Source organism: Larimichthys crocea, chromosome I (genome assembly GCF_000972845.2).
Source record: "Larimichthys crocea isolate SSNF chromosome I, L_crocea_2.0, whole genome shotgun sequence".
Classification (NCBI taxonomy): domain Eukaryota; kingdom Metazoa; phylum Chordata; class Actinopteri; family Sciaenidae; genus Larimichthys; species Larimichthys crocea.
This window is the reverse complement of record NC_040011.1, coordinates 12957070-12975133: the sequence shown is the minus strand read 5'-3', so window position 1 is coordinate 12975133 and position 18064 is coordinate 12957070. Positions and strand designations below refer to the sequence as shown.

Sequence of the window (18064 nt, the reverse complement as noted above, 5' to 3'; positions counted from 1 at the left end):
TCCAAACCCCAATGATTTTCAATATGCAAGGATATAAAACAGGAAACTAGGTCAGCCTTACATTTAAAGGTGCAGTGTGTAAGATTGAGTGGCATCTAGTTGCTGATTGAAGCCCCCTCGCTTCACCCTATCCTAGATGCTCAGCTGACAAAAACTCAACAAATCAGATTTTTTGGGGGGTGATTATACAATAATGGATACATCTATACAGGTTATGTTCCATTCCTGTCGTATTCTGTAAACAGAGCCCCTGAAATCGTACACACTGGACCTTTAAGAGGCCATAACCGGCAAAAATTGGCATATTTTTGTTTCAGCATTAATACACTGAGTCATAGTCAAGTTAGAAAATACGTTCAAGGAGCCGGAAGAGGAAAATCTCCTCTGTTTTTTCTCTTTCTATCAGGTAGCAGCTGCTTTGGTAAATGTCCCTCGCTGTCACCGTGTCTGCAGCAAATCTTTCACCTGGCAGGCTGGAACTGGCCTTCACACACACACACACACACACGCTCGCGTGCACACACACACACACACACACACTCGGACAAAGCTCAGGTAGCTGTTTAGCTCGGAAAATGTCGCAGTAAATAACACACAGGGTGGGACAGACAGCTGATGTGAGACCTTGTGCGTTTGTGTGTGTGTGTGTGTGTGTGTGTGTGTGTGTGTGTGTGAGCATGTTTATAGTGGCAGAACGACCTTCACGCCACCACCTCATTCTATTACTATACTTCCCTCATTCCCCCGTACACACACACACAAATACACTGTTGTGATGATGTGTGTCCTATCCTCAAAGTGTGTGTGTGTGTGTGCAAGCAACAGCTAAGGTTCAAAAGGAAAATGATGACAATTGTTCTCTCTCTCACACACACACACACACAGACACACACACCACTCATTCCTCGAGGAAATGCATATTTCAAGAAGAAAAAGACAAATTATGGACGTACACATTGTCACGCTGGGAATTTGCAAATTTGTGGGTGTTAAACGAGCTGTGTGTGTGTGTGTGTGTGTGTGTGTGTAGGATGTTCTTATGCAAGCGTTAGTCATCTCACCAGTCTTGACATTTTTCTTTCCATATGAGAGGAAACGCTTCCAGTCAATCATCAACCGAGCAGGATTACTACACAACCACATACAGTACTAAAGTATTACTCGAGTACCACGGTAAGACATCGTGGTATTTTTTCATCAGACTGCAGGATTTTAAGATTTAAGGCAGAGAATTATGTCACGGCAGCTCAAACCTTGTTACCGCTGGCAACCTCCCTGCTGAGACCTGAAGTTTGTCACTGATCTGTAAAAGCTGCCATGTCTGACTTCTGCCATCACATGCAGCCACGCCACAACCTGTGAGCAGTCCAGTCAAGGGCTGATTTCCCATCATTAGATTGGTCGAACTTTTACATCATTCTGTGTACCAGAAATATGTTTTCTAGCATGTTTCTCCACAGGATCATATTATTGTTTTACTTCAGAGTCGTTTTACCCAGAAACTGAACAAATCTGCCACTCGGTTCTGCTCAAATTGAAATTCTAAAGTCAGAAACAACCGGCACTTTACTGCCACTGTTTAAGTGGACCTCCAAAACGGCTGCCAGAGGGGGCATTACATCACTGAAGAGCTCTTTATCCCTCTGTTGTACACCCCTGCATGCTAAAACGACTCCATCCAGACGACGGCCGCGTTTGAAAACTCTGAAACAATTCCTGAAGTGAAGCTGTCGGGGCGGCATAAGAGCGTAACCCCGAACACAATGAACTGCTGCTTTGCCAGAGCGGAGCTCTGAATCTGTATTGGCTGCGTGTCTTCTTCTCTTGCGCTGGTGGCCACGATACAAGAACATGACCGGAGTGTTAGGAAGCGAGGAAAGCTCTGGAAAAGCTTTTCTCCGCTGGTTTCCGAGGTGTTCAGGCTCCTCATTCAGCTGCTGGCATCAGGACTAATGAACGGGACCAATGCGGCTCATTCTGATGGGACCGGGACATACACACATACTCCTACACACAAACACACACTCATTCAGCCTTCCCAGTAGGCGGTCCACTACATTAGCAGACAATATGGCAGTAGTGCCACCCAAACACACATAAAAAGCCACAAAAGAAAGAAGGCCGGCCCCGGCTCTGACCTGAGTATCAAATAGCGTTACGCGGTGATCTGACGCAGGGCCAAACGCGGGGGCCCTCCAACTAACCTGATTTGTTCTGCAGGGCCTAACGGGGGGCCAACAAAGAGCTCACTCATTTAACCACATTTAAATCAAGGTGTCAGGACTTCTCTTCAGACTTATTTCCAACGCAGAGCCGCTGCAGGACCCAATCACGTTGCACTCAAGTGGTCTAACGTTTTTAAACCAGACCAACCTGGAAACCCAAAGAACAATCTGAGGCTAATTAAGTCTGGTTTGCAAGACGGGGACGGCCAAGGCCATCCAGGGCTAAGAAAGGCATATTAACTTGGTGCCTCATTATTAAACAGAACTTAGCATGAATATCAACTAAAGAGCTGCCCAACATGTGCTCATTAGCCTGCTTTGCTCTGCGGGAGAAGACAAGAGGTTAGCAGAGATGCTCTTCACCCCGCTGCCAACTGGAATGACCAATAAAGGCCATTTCCGGCTTACTAATTAAAGCCGGTTAAAATTTCAAGGCCATGAATGTCTACAGTGCAGCCTGGACGTCCACAGCATGGGAAGACGTTGCTTTTTTTAAGGCTTACTGATTAACTCGGTTTCCACTCGTGGACTAACCGGTTTAGTTTTTCATTTTCTCCTTTCAAGCATCATGAAACTCTTCATTTTTTTATTTTAACCAGAAGGAAATGAACTTCATCGTGACTCCAGTTTCACTTCCTCCATCTTTCCTCACCTGTCTCTTTTGTCTACCTTCTCTCCTCCTCCCCCCAACCCGACCGTCTTCCCCCTGAAATCACCTGCAGAGGAATCGATAAGCTATCAGACCATGAAGACTCCCAGACTGTCTCTCTCTCTCCCTCTCTTCTTCTCGTGCTCTCTTTCTGTATTTCATGCCGTGTCGATTAGCCATCGGCCTCTGACAGTGTTTGTGCTCCTCAACCCGTTGGTGTGTGTGTGTGTTTGTGTGCACGCTGTCAAACTAAATCCTGGATTTGATTGACAAAACATCCATCACTCACTTATGGTAACTTGTAGTTGTCACTGAGGGAGTGTGTGTGTGCATGTGCATGTGTGTCCCGGCAAACTGGCATCTCAAACTAGACAGCTCCAAAATATCGGTAGAACGATATTCAAGTGAAACGCAGAGAGCCGTGCTGACATCAAAGAGAAGAAAAAAACGATCAGAAAGAGAGAAACGAGTGAAAGGGATGAATACAGTAAATAGAGAGTAAGAGAGAGGAAAAAAAAAAGGGGGAGCGACATTGCCAGAGAGCGAACGGGTGAGAGAGTAAATGAAAGGCGGAAAGAGAGGGAGAGAGTTGAAACGAGGTCAGGCGATGCTGAGAAAAGCACAAAGCCGAGCGGAGCCGAGGGAAAAGCATGACGCCCGAGAGAGCAACGAGGGAGAGGTGTGTGTGTGTGTGTGTGTGTGTGTGTGTGTGCTGAAAGGTGTGCAATGACAGGAAAGAAGTGTGTGTGTGTGTGGCGAGACCATGCTGCAACAGCAAACACACGACTGGCAGGTAGGTTTCTGAATGGTTGATTCTGGTGTAGAGGAAAAACACTGACGCTGCTATCACCTAACACCAAAACCGGCTACATGAGCAACTTACTGACAAATGAAGGAAGTATCAGGTGATGTCAAGCAGGTGAAGCTCATCCAAGCTGATGCATTTATGCCATCAACCCCTCCAGCAGCCTATGCCGGATCACTCAGGGTGAAAGGCGCGGTCCCACCCTGCATGATTCTGCACTGCACCCTGCACCACCGTGCTTACCCAATATGACTAACAGTGGGAGTAGTTCAAGCCGGGTATAAAAAGTGTCTCCATGTACAGAAACTCAAATATCTTGGAACAATACCCCGGGAGAGTGATCGCTCATGACTGTCTGAATGTGATTCCGGAGGCTTCGGAGGGGAAAATCTCTGCTAATATAGATTTTATGCATCGAGATGACACAAATCAACAGTCATGCATCAGCACAAATCTCTGCTCCGGCAGCTTCCACACACACACACACACACACAGGCTTTTTTGGGGGGTAAACCACAGGTATTAAAGCAGAGAAAGGTGTGAAGAAACAATAAAACCAGAACACACTGATCCAGTCTGCTGTGTTCAAACTGTGGTGACGCGGCATGAACATTCAGTAACGCCCGAGTTACCCACGTGAAACGCAACAATAACTCAAAACACCTTTCACACACTCGCACACACAAAAGATCCCTGCAGATGAACACATGTTTAAACACATACTCACACAAACACACACACACACACACTCACCATGAAAGAATTTGGCTTATTACCCATGTTGCATCATAGTAATGACATTCCTCAGTCAACAGCAGCCCCGGCCTCGGTGTGTGCGAGAGAGGGAAACAGTGAACGAGAGAGGAGGAACTACAGTTACTACACACTCTGAGTGTCTATGAGTGCAATCAACAAGACGCCACTCGTTTTTTAATCCGCTGATGGAGATATTCACACAGACAGACAGACAGACAGACAGACAGAGGGAGGGTGTGTGAGCGAGAGGCAGACGCCGCACACAATAACAACTCGAGATGATTTGAGATCATTTCCTCATTAACCTGAACCCCCCCGCCGTCCCTACAGGCACAGCTCAATTTTGTGATTAAAAGCAATTAATGCAAATTATTGGATCAATCTCTGCAGAAGACCTTCCAGAGCGCACGTGAACTTTAACGACTGGGACGCATTTCTCACGAGGCGGGTTCTTCACGCTGAGGAGATGTACAAAAAAATAATTTAAAAAAGAGTGGAAGGCGGCAGCGGCAAGATGACTTTGATTACAACTCACAAAATGAATGTCTGAACGCACAAATTATCTGTAAACTTGGTGATTGCTGATGTAAAACTGTGATATCATATAGGCTTACATCAGTTATTAATGATACTAGGGCTGGTATCCACCATCCATCCATCCATTCATTTTCTAGAAGCGTTTATCCTCATCGGGGGGTCGTGCAAGGCTGGAGTCTATTCCACCCCGACCAAGTCGCCAGCTCATCGCGGCGCACACAGAGACAAACAACCTACGGGCTATTTAGAGTCACCAATTAACCTATTAGGTGTGAGAGGAAAGGAGGGAACCCATGAAGACACACGGGGAGATCTCCACAGAGAAAGATCCCTGTAAGGGTTCATGTGTCATGTAAAGAAACACTCACAAACAAACTGAACACGATAAAATAAAATATAACCAGTGAAAAAACAAACAACCAGCAGCTAACTGAAACAAAAAATAATGATCAACCTATATATGAAGGAACAATAAATATCCATATCAGAGGGAGATCTAATCACTGGTAATCCTCTGGATTATTATACAACAGCAGGGAGCCCATCCACGCTCTTCATGCATGATGAATGCTCACGGGTGTGTAGTTGTAAATATGTATGTGCAAGCATTATGCATGTGTGTGTATGTGTGTGTGTAATGCCATATCACCATAGCACTGAGCGGTGTGGTCACGCAAGCCTGAGCTGCCTTTGGGAAGTAGGTCAACGAGCGAGCGAGGGAAAGAAAGAGAGAGTGAGAGAGATGAATGAGAGAGAGAGAAAGAGTAAATCATGACGGGATAAAGAGAAGAAGAAATAATAAAATAAAAAACACACACACGCTAAGACAGAAAGCAGAAACGACAGCGGAAAGTTATCGGGTCAGAAACAAGGTTTGTGTTTTATTAGGCGCGCATACACACGCCGTATATGTGTGTGTGTGTGTGTGTGTGTGTGTGTGTGTGTGTGTGTGTCCAGTAAATATGTGTGAGGCTGTGTGTTTGTATATGCATCCCAAAGGACGTCACGGCCTCACCCACCTCTTTCTCTCCCTGCACTGTATACAGGTAGAAGCCTGCCGCTTGCTTTCCAAACCCACACACACACAGATATGACTCACACACACACACACACACACACACACACACACACACTCAAACACAACACATACATACATACCTTGAAAGTTTCCATCACTAAGCCCTGCACAGCCAGCCAGCTCCACCCTAATGTGTTTATCGTTAGGAATTATCAGTGAAATTACATCGCGTTATCGGGGAGGGTTACATCACAATATCAGGGTTATTACATTCTGCACGCCCACAGAAAGGCAATTTATTAGGTTCTGATGAGTTATTACATTAGTCGGCAGTTACTGAGTTACTGCTTGTAATTGATCATCTCTTTTATTTTGTAGGGCGGAGGCAGAATCGGGAGTTGCTGGTTCCAGTTGTGATTGAGGACGCTCTTAACCCACATGGAGATCTCGCTGTAATTATGATCGAACCAGAGGTCACACCGAGGTCACACGTGCGCGATGTGCACGTCTCTGCCAAAAGCCCTACTTTTAACACACACACACACACACACACACCCTGCTGCAACACACACACACACATTAATGCACCTTTTATCTGAGGAAGCAAAAACATCTAAAAATACCACCAAATGGCTTTTAAAGCAGAATATTGGAAGAGGAGTGTGTGTGCGTGTGTGTGTGTGTGTGTGTGTGTGTGTGTGTTTGTGCGCGCTGCATTGAACCGTATCAAATAACTCTGTACTGAATGTGATAGGCTGTGTTTCCAGATAACTACGACGAGCTAAGCGAGAGAGAGTGTGTGTGTGTGTGTGTGTGTGTTTGAGTTTATTTGTAAAAGTGCATGTTCACACCAGCCTGTGCTTGCCTTCCCCTGGCACATGGTTGCCACGGCTATATGCCACACCTGTGTGTGTGTGTGTGTGTGTGTGTCCATCCCCTCTTGTCCTCATGCTACCCAACACCGTGCCATGGAAATTTCCTTTAACCTTTTCTCTCATTTACACTAGTGCCCTTGAGATCACACACACACACACACACACACACACAGAGGCGGGTGCAGTAGTACAAGCTATGGTTGAGATAAACCAACCGCCGCTCTGTTGAGACTATAAACACGTCTTTAAACTGACAAACCTTCCTTACAATCACACGATGACGACGACTACTACTAGTGGTTAAGTACAACTACTGCAACTCCCACTACTGTTAAACCAGTAAATCACCACTACTGCTAGTAGCAGTATACGTCTACTACCACCACACTGCTCCTGTTTTTACTACCACCAGTACAATTAGTAATACTTGTATTGCTTCTACAACAGCAGCTACAACTACTATTACTACCACTAAAAGTACTGTCAGTCCGCTGCCAGTGGTTAGTCGTAGCAGGGGATCCAGTCTGCATCGTCAAAGTGCCCTTGGGCAAGATGCTGAACCCCAAATTGCTCCATTGAATCCAATCAGTACAACCTCTGCCATCTCTGAACCCATCAGCTATCGCCTGACATCGTTTTTGTAGCCAGCGGATATCCAGAAAACAGATCTGAGCGGGTAATGCGGGAGAATGAGGATCAAGACACACTCCTGCTAATCTCTATATAAACAGATATCTGCATATGAATGAATGTCATCAGAAAAGAGCCAGTGTGTTTCCAAGCTTGTATTTTTTATTTTTTTTGGGGCTGATGCATTCATCCTCTTTTGGTCTCACCACAGACAAAATTCGGTGGATGCTATGAATGTTTGGATGGGAGTATTCCTGCCACTAGCAGAGCGGTCAGTGTACTAACTAGCTCACACGTCTTTGCTCCTTCAAGCCGAGCAGAGGAACTGTTGAAATTCTGCATCAGCCACGAATGAAGCGCGTAAATCCCAGACTCGTGCAGAATGAGTCGTAATCACACACAGGAATCCTGCTGGGCCGGTGGATCATTGAGACTGGTATATACATTTTTCTGTTGGCAGGCTACCAATATGTATGTGTGTGTGTGTGTGTGTGTGTGTGTGTGCTATAATGTGTGTCACGTCTTCGGTCCAGCAAGCTATAGTATTGGTGTCGGAGGGAGTGATGATGTGTTAGTGCAGTTGGGTGCGTGCCCATCCACGGTCCAGACATCTTTACAACTCGATCTGTCTGGCGGTGAAGTCGGGGACGAGCCCCAGCCAAAACACTGGCAAAATATCAAGGGGAGCGAGAGAAGGGGGGAGAGAGAGAGAGAGAGAGAGAGAGACCAACGCTGTGGATTGTGACGGAGCTCAAACCAATACTGGAGCAGCGTTTACACCTCCATCGCTCGCACAACTCCTCATCTGTCTCCCGCGGTTTATTACAGTGTTGCACAGCGTCAAAGTCTCAATTTTAAAACAGCAGGATGTGTTAAAGTCCATTTTTTAAAACTGTGAACAAGCCCTGCTTTTTACAATGGTAGATGAGTTCAAAATTCACTTTTTACAGCTGCGTTAAAACTTCAAACTTTCATATAAACCCTTTTTTAAAAAAGGAATCAACGTTGAGTTGTTCATAAAAGTGGAAGAAATTGAAGCTGCAGAAATGTAGCTTGCACCATCCCTTTCACAGCACGTTCTACACTGTGCATGCAGTCCCACTCGCATCCATCACGTCTTTAATGCTTCAGACGCAACTTCTTGTGCAGATGTGGAGAGACGGCCGACATCAGGCTCAGTCGACATGTCGCGATGGTTGATGGCACCCCTCTCACCTCATCTGCCTCTCCTCATCTCTTCAGATTTTAGCAAAAGAGACACCGCCCCCCCCGTCCGTACGCTTAAAAATAAGACATTTCCCTGGTGGCAGCCCCCCTCGTGATAAATCAGGTAACTGAGGAGGAGAGCTCTAAAGAAATAGGGCAGCCGGCGAGCTCGGCGACCGCTGGGCCTCCGCATACTTCCCTACAAAGCCCTGAGCTGCTGGGTGAGATTGGATTCCCCCTCGCCTTCAACCCCTTCCTATCTCCCTCAGGTGGTGTACAAAGCTGCGTTGTCTGTGTGTGTGTGTGTGTGGAGAATGACAAACAGCCCCACGCTCATATTGACACTATCAATATAGCAACAGGGTCCCTGTGATGAATACAAATTGCGAGTAAAGGTTAGCTAAGGACAGACTCAACACACACACACACACATGCACGTCTGTGTGCACACATACAAAAAACATACGTGTTTGGATAAGTGGGCCTGAGACGTGACAAGGAATTCAGATATGGGATGTTTTATGAAATATACATGCACACTCATCCCGAGCCTCCATCCTACATGCATAGAAGAATGGATGGACTTAACACGTCACATGACCACTTCATCGATCCTCTGAAGCAAAAAGAGTCGAGATAACGCACGGAGGCAAAGACAACCTGTGTGTACAGAAACACCACCGGGCATACAAAGAGTGCTGATTTTATGCTGAGAGAACACGGAAGGATTATCGTGTTAGGGGGGCGCAGAGCGAAGGCTTTTTGGGCTCCTACCGGGCTCCGCTTCCTGCCGTCTATGCAATGTGTATGCACCCTGTTGCCTCCCAGGTTCCCCCCCTCTCTCTTAAAGCACAGTGCTCCACATGCCCAAAGACCCAGAAACCAAACCGGTGCCCCGCTGGAATGACGTCCACAAAGTCCGTGTTGTCAATTAGCTCGTAGGTAATTTGATTAAGCAAGATTTATTTGGGAATATGTTCCCCCCTGAAAATAATGAGGGTGGATTTAGGGAGAAGAAAGGGTAACAATACAGGAGCCACCTTATTTTATATTCTCCTGCATGCTTCGATTCAAATCAGGGTTGCAAGTAGTGATTATTTTCATTGGCAAGTAATCTGATGATTAGTTTCTGGCCAAAGAATGGCCTGAACAGAAAAAAAAAGGCTCTTTGTTCAAACTCCACAGCAGCGAGCACAATCATTTATCCAAATGACACAGGCGAAGAATCCGAACCTGCTCACCGCCGGCGAGTCGCAAAGGTTAAACGGTATGTAAATGAAGATTTAACAGTAAATAACCAAAATGATGACTTCCGTGTGGTCTGCCCAGTGTCTGAATGTGGCGTAAAAGATAAGAGCCATAAAAACAGAAGGAGTAAAGACGGGTTGGGAAATATGATGAGGTCGTAACAATCCGGCTCGGACTGGAAAGTATATAATCGCTGTTAAAACTGAGAGAGAGAGACGAGATGAAGGAGAGACGTCCATCCTCACATCCCACTCTAGTTTGAGTCACTGATATAACTGCAACAACCTGGAAGACGGCGACGAAGCGAATAGATTTTCATATAAATTAAGGCGGTAAAAAGGCAGATGATGAATACCTAAAGAGACTCTAACTCACTGGCGTCTCGTTCTCTGTCGGATTCTTTTTTCCTTTCCTTTCCATCATATCTGCTCGCTCTGCCTCTCGCTTTGATACACGCAATGGAGCCATTTGTGCGTGTTGGACACTTTGCACGATTGAGTGCCGCTCCACCTCGGGGGGGTGGAGGGGTTGAAGAAGAAGAAGAAGTGTTCGGAAAGATCCCTCAGCGCGGCAATGCATGCGAGATGGGATGTAAAACTGGATTTCAAGATTCTTCGAGCTGTAACTGTCCATGTGCTGATCTGAGAGCAGTTTCTTCAGTTTAGAGTCGAATTAGTCACTAAAATCTCATTAAATAACTGATGAATCGTGCAAAAATCCCAAAGTCACTTGATCAAAACGCGTCTTGTGATGGAAACCGAGCTGCAGAACAAGCTCTGCAACTCTGCAGGTCCAAATTAGGTTAAAGAGAAGCAGAAAGGAGGCTCAGGTGTAGCCTGATATCGGCTTGCCAGTGGAAACCGCTCTAATGAAGACGCACTGTGCTGTTGCGTTTGGCCCTAAAACCCTGCAGGTCGGTAAGCCTTTGCTGGCCCTGTTTATCTCTGTGTTAGAAAGCAGGCTAAAGGTTGGCGCTGCGTTCTGTCGGGGAGGCGACGGATAAAGCTGATTAAAAGAGAAAGATGTAAACGACAAATTATCAGGATGGAAATCGATGGATGGATCGAAGCAATAATGGTGTAGCGAGCAATTAATGAATCTGGATGACTCTCCATCCTGCACACGGGCCTGCACCATAATTAATCATATTAAAATTTCAATTTGGATTCATATCTCCGACGCGGTCTCAGTGAAAACTAGATTCGGGCCGTGTTTGCGTCCAATCAGGAGCTTTTAATTACTCCTGAGTAGCATCCATAAAATGAAAAGACACACGAATAACAGAGGAGCGAGACAATGAAAGGAAGAGCGGAGCAGGGAAAATGAGAGTCAAGGAAATGTCTCTGTGATTATGAAGAACAGGAAATAACCAGAGTCCTGGACAGAAACACAAAGGGTCGGTCTTGTTTGTCTGGAGCTTCTCATACTGCAAGGAAATTCTGACAATCAGGGGAACATGTTTTACAAGCAGCGCTTTGCGTAACAGACTACACGACTGCTTTTCTGGTGACGACGAAGCTAACAAGGCTCCCAACACGACCATGATTCACAGTGTTCAAGTGACTGCACTAACTCTAATGACAGGGCCTTTTATGCATCGCGTCGGCGCGCCAGAAAAAGATCCTCAAAGCAGAGCGAGAGATAATTGTATTCTCCATTCCGAGTGAGAAAATCATTCTTCTTCTTCTTGAATCCAGATTCACGCAGCCTCGATGTGCATGTGTCACTGTAGTCTGCCATGCCAAACAGGCCTGAGTGAGCAGCTGACGAATCGCCACGCAATTAATTATTCAAAGACCCCCCCCTTACCTGCCTCTGCAAGCATGTTAGCACACACACATGCAAGTTCATGATTCCTGCTTAGAGGCGCTCGCACAAACCCCACGGGTTGGGAAGAGGAGGAGGAGGTCAGTGTCTAAGCCGGATGCCTGATGAACCTCAGAGGGATTTGAGAGGAAGCAGCCATATTCCCAGCGCCCACTATGACGCACACACACACACACACACACACACACACACAGATAGATATCCACCACTAGGCACCTTTGGTGCAGCACCACAGTAACCACCAGTGAGCAGCCGTGCTCCCCACAGCGTCGGCTTCTGGAAACATTACCCAAAGACCAAAGAGTCAATTTTAGCAGCTGAATCTCTTTCATCGATTTTAACACTGTCATTCATCTCAGCACGGAGGAAACGCAGCGACACGACATGTACGCTGTGAATCTAACAGCACCGGCCGCGGACAAAAGAGCGCACCGCTGGCCGGAACTTCAAAACCGTCCTCCCTCCTCTTCTTCTCTCAGATTACAGACAGGGGTCTTGCCTTGAAACAAAGCCCTGACCCCCCTGAACTTTGACCCACTGGGCTGGAAGTCGCTGCGATCTACAAGAAGCGCATTATATATCAACGTAACCTCATCAGACACATGACCTGTAATCTAAAAATGTAACTGCAGCACAAGCTTATAGCTCACATTTCTGCGCAATGTGTGTGTGTGTGTGTGCAAGTGATGCTCATGAGCGTGTGTGTGTGTGTGTGTCCAGTACACAGTGACAGAAGGGACAGGTGAGTCACTGCAAGGCTGCACACTGAACACATTGCACTGCAGCACTGCACATCACGACTCAGACAGACAAGAAAAGAGAGAGAGAGATAATAACGTAGAAACGGGGACAAAACAGGCTGCACAAAAAAAAGGAGGGCGACAAAAAAGACAAAAATTTCCCTGGAAATCTGTCCATTGTCCCTGGAATGCTGCAAAACCCGCCAATAACACCTGTATCCATCACTCTCTCGTGTTATTTATACACCTGTCTGCCTGCCTGCCTACCTGGAAGTCTGGATCCTTCACTTCCTCTCTGTCACCGTCCACTTTGAATGGGATTTATTGGTCTACATCAAGGAAGTGACGCGTCTAACCGCTTGACTTAAGCGTAGATGCATTATCGGGGCGGTTCATGTACCATGTCCTTGGCTATCAAACTAAAAAAAGTGGTCGGTAAGGGATTGTGTGACTTCTGATCCGAAATTGGATAGGATCATCCGATAGCCGAGGATGAGAGCTGACCGCCTGCTGCGTAAGAGCAGAGGCATCACGGTTATGGGATAAAGTGCTGACTGACAGTACGAGGCTCGATAGGGCTAAACAACAGCACAGTAATGGCTTTAAGCTTTATTAAGTTTTCCATTTTGGTACGCGGAGGCATTGTGTCAGTGATGCAATTAACGTTTTAAACACTTAAGAGATGAGTTTTATCTCCGCCCGATAACAACATGTGTCTTGGGGGTTCAGAGGAGGCAAACATGGAAACAATGAGTAATATTTTGACGTGTTCTCGGGAAGTTGTTCCAGAGTTTTCCAATTACCAATCCATTTCAACCTCACATCTTTATATTCTCTGAGGTTGGGAATGTTCTCTTCTTTGTGTTTTTTGATAACTCAAGTTAATTTAACGGGGAGTGCAGAGCTGCAGATCTTTGCATGCCATCATCAAACATTTGGACTTTTTGTTTTTGAGACAGCAGAGGAGCGGAGCAGGATACCTTGGATGCTTTGAAAAACTTTTATGATCTCTGTGAGGAAACTAGTGCAACTATTTTTACTCTTAACGGCTTGACCTCCAGACCTGAACCGAGCTTCAAAGTTAACTTAGCCTCCCGTGTAGTTTAAGATAAGAACACAATGCGGCAAACATTCGTATCAGTGGAGGGCAAAATGTGATATGTGTTCTGCATTTTCTGGCGTGTGCTTCGACTTACATGTGACTTTCTCTCCAAGATCAAGGTTTGCTTAACTGCCATGCTGAAAGCTGAAGAGTAGGAGAAGTGACTAATATTTTACTAGCATATGCCCCGTGGCTGGTTGTGTCCTGTTACAGCAGGACGTGGTGGTGACTGACGTTAAGTCGACCTGATCTTCCCTAAAGTCGATCCCCTGGATGGACCCAGACTGGCCCTAAACACCCGGTCAATCATTAGCATGGAAACAGATCTGGACGACCAAATGCACTCTACGGCCTTTCAATCAGTCCAGCGGTATATACTTCTTTTACACACAAAATAGCTGCATGTTTAAGGGGGTCCAAAGCCCCCTGTGACGCTCCGAGAACAGCTGAGTATGATTATGTTACCATAAGACCAAATTAGTGACAAAGACATGACCTCCTTTGCTAAGAAAATGACGTTTCTGATCAGCACTTGAGAAAAGATGCAGAGTCACAGTAAGTTGAAAGCAAAATCAATCTCATCCAAACGTTCACTCAGTGATTGCATAAGTGACCCACAACATTTAAATTCTTATCTCCCAATAAACAGATTCGATGATTTACTTTGAACAGTCATGGAAACGCGTTCATCTCTTTGCATCTTTCATCATTTAACATGCGGTGTCAGTCAGTGTCTGAAAGTGTGTTGCAGAAGCCAGACGCACCGATCACATCCTCTGCTCAGAAACCACACATTTGTTTTTTAGAGTCGAGCAGTTTATTTAAACCAAAGAGTTGAAGCGTCGGGCCCGACCAGCGAGGCATCACATGAGCCCGTGGTCGCTGATCTCGTACAATGGGAGAGATGATCACTGAAGAAACATCACAGCCGAGGCACTTATAGCACTTATAGCTCTACACATGAACAGCTATAAGTACAGTAACATTGAAAGAATTGAGTGCAAACAATCTGCAACAGGTCAACACATGAATTCAAACGTATCCCTACACTGCCTGTAAAACACAGAAAGGGATGATTAATAAGTGTTTGAATGAGAGAAAGACGAGCAAGCATGTGCAGTGTATGCAGCGAGCGAGAGAGCTAGAGACTGTATGACAGAGAAAGAGAGAGAGAGAGAGAAAGAGAGAGAGAGGGGAGGCAGTCACATGTTAGGAGGAGAAGGAGGAGGAGAGGGGGGTAGGAACGGTCTGTCACCCGTCTACGTCACGGGAAACGCCTCCCTCGCTCCCTCGCTCCCTCCCTCCACTACAACTCACATGACTGCAGCAGCCCTGCTCTATAACTCCAGTCACGAGGATAGAGTAGTATTACAATAACCAGCCGGCAGGGGCGAGCTGCATAGACACACACTGGAAGAAGGAGAGAGAGAGAGAGACAGCCAGTCCTAATAACCCTGAGTAAATATTAACATGGTAATGCAGCATAACCTTATCGGGCTACACATGAAGAAAGAACTTAAGCGGTGATAATCTTTTTTCTTTTAACTGTTCTTCACACTCCACTTGCTCTCCATCTTTCTCCCTCTGTGTTAACTCAAGGACTTTGCAGCAATCCAACTGTTACGAGCTCCGAGAAGAAAGATTTTACAGCAAAAACACACAGAGAGTTAGAGCACAGACATGCATGCAGTCAGCATGAGTTATCCTATTGCATGGACTGTGACGTCAGCTTGTTTTGTGTGACATCAATGCAAAGACTTCCACGGCTGCACCGTCCAGCTGAATAGGAATGTTGAGGATTTATTGTGCATTATTTCACTTTAACGTCACATTTCCTTTGTGCGCATCAAAACGAATTATGAAGTCAGTGTATGAACTCAGTAAGAACACAGCGGGTTCCTGAAGGTGTGTCGTAGCCGGGTGATGTCAAGGACGTGATGAATGACCGGGATGTGTTGTCACAGTGGCAGCTTCTTCATTAAGGACTGTTTCTTCTCATCTGCATGCATGTGTGTGTGTGTGTGTGTGTGTGTGTGTGTGTGTGTGTGTGTGTGATGTGGAAGCACAGTCACTGCTGCATGTTATAAATAGTACCTGGATCCCACCACACACTGAATTAACCTGCTTAAGCTGTCAATCAGCTGTGACGGACCCCCACCACCACCACCCTCATCACACACACACACACACACACACCCTCCGATGACCGTGCAATCAGAGTAAAAACAATCACCACGACGCATTCTTACGTCACACTGTGATGCAGTAACACCAGGGGGGGGTTATACGTCCACGGTGATCATCCGTGCGTGTTTGGACTCTACAGCCAGGAGATTCAACCAGATATGTTCTGTTCTGTCATTGGAGAATTTATTTTTTTGACCCCTCACACCAATCCCCGTTTAAAAATCTGCTAATTTACTGTTTCCTTCCATGCAGGCAACAAAAAATACATCATATTATACAACCTATGAGATAATGCTAATAAAGAATTTCCTCCAGTGCATCCGGCGTGCATTCCATGTGCAAAGCATCACTTCATTTCGAGGAAATGTCAATTTATATAAATTGGCAAACACTCGCTACCGCCCTCCGCCGAGTAGTCCGGCAGGAGATTATTCTGGGATTAACAGGAGAGCCGGTTCGAAAAAGTCTGCACGCTGCTTTAACAAGTGCTGCTCGGTGTGTGGACTGTGCATTCAATGACAGATCCAGTCCATGCGTTTTAAATGTGCGTGTGTGTTTTGTGCATGTTTGCAGATTAAACAGGAATCTCTAAACTGCGGAGATTTCTAAACGCAGTTCGGCGTTTTGGCGCTTCCTGGAGATTTAGTGTAAAATCATCACAACCCTCCAGACATCCAGCTTCAGGACGCACCGCTCAAACAGCTCCGTGTGAACCAGACAAATGTTTTGTAACCGTTGCCTAACGATTACGCAAACCATTACGAAAACGTCAAATCGCACCAACTTTCTCGACTGGCTGCAAAAAAGAAAAAAAAACTGTCATATCAGCACTAAAACTGATTTGCAGAACATCAAAAATCATTAATTGACCAATTAGGAGAAATTACAGGAATCATCGGTGGTGGAGTTGCTCAACTTTGAAGCGCAACCGAGCAGCCCTGCAGATATCCAGCACAGAGATTAAGCTGAGTGGCAAACAGCTTAGTATGTGGTGGATAAATAAGGTTACACAGCGTTGAAGTATTGCAGTGTCTCCACCGGCAGACGCTTTATTAAAACATCCGCCTCGATTCTACGAGAGGAAATAAATAAAACGCCAAACAGTAACGCAGAACAGAAAAGACTCAAGTCTGTCGTTTGTCGGCGCAAAATTTTCAAATCCACGCAGCCCTGAAGCCGGTGGATTAGTATCATAATGTCATAATATCATAATAGTCGCCAGGCTAAGTCCATGCGTTCAGAGGCGCACCACGTGTCCACGTCTCCAGCACTCAAATTAAAACTTCCCTCAAGATTGCGTCAAAAGTTTCCAAAGCGCCCCTCCGCATACCAAATAATCCTCCCCGAGCAGCAGCACACCGGCCGCTCTCCGCTCCCAGCGCCAATATTTAACGCGTTTATTCGTTTTAGTCCGACAGATCCCCTCACAGCCCCATGGCTGATGACATTTCCTCCGAAAAACACGTGAAAGCCAGACGTCAAGACATAGTAGACATCCACACACACACATACACACGCACGCAGACCGAGACGCCGGGTCGCAACTGTGCCAGGGAGATGCTGCTGACAAGCCGGGGCGAAAGCCTCGCATCAACCGGGCAATAGCGTGCGCCACGGCCGGCGACACTCACAGACGCACCCCGCGTTGGAAAGCCCAAGGTTCCGTGTGTCCAAAGAGGCCAGTCTCTTACCTGGCTGCCGGAGTTTTCTGTCAGGTAATTGAAGACAAAGGACGAGAGTTCCTCATCTAACAGTGGAGCGCAGTCCGCCATCTTCTAGTGAATGAGGAGCCGTGGAGTCAGAGAGCGGAGTATAGGAAGAGGAGGAGGAGCAGTGCCCCCGGTGACCGCCTGCAGGGGGCGCATCTGTTTACAACCAACACATTAAAGACACGCGGTTCTCCAAAGTGGGGTCTGGGGACGTCCAGGGGTCACTGCGGAGGATCCTGCAGGGCCCACAATAACATGAGGATGGATGGATGGATGGATGGATGGATGGATGGATGGATGGATGGATAGATAGATAGATAGATAGATAGATAGATAGATAGATAGATAGTCCAAATATCATCCTGTGGTTTTACATGGAAAAAATGCCGAGCAGAGGCTGGTTGGTATTTAGTAGTTTCTCCACATCAATATACTACAAATGTAATGGTAATAAAACTCCACATGTGGCACATAAGATCAATAGTTCATATTTTTTTGCACCTAATCACAGCCAGAAACTGCAAGGAACCAAGACGGCTCGCACAAAAAC

The 18064-nt window shown here is 46.2% G+C and overlaps 1 protein-coding gene across 1 annotated transcript in view; it reads right to left on the bottom strand.

The window, feature by feature from the left end:
• The window catches only part of ppargc1b (peroxisome proliferator-activated receptor gamma, coactivator 1 beta), an 88453-nt gene extending 70789 nt beyond the window's left edge, over nt 1-17664 (bottom strand). The window contains exon 1 of the mRNA XM_019255239.2: nt 17497-17664. Coding sequence (XP_019110784.2) covers nt 17497-17577 — 81 coding nt within the window. The 5' untranslated portion in view covers nt 17578-17664. The remainder of the gene's footprint in view (nt 1-17496) is intronic.
• Nucleotides 17665-18064: the final 400 nt, after the last annotated feature.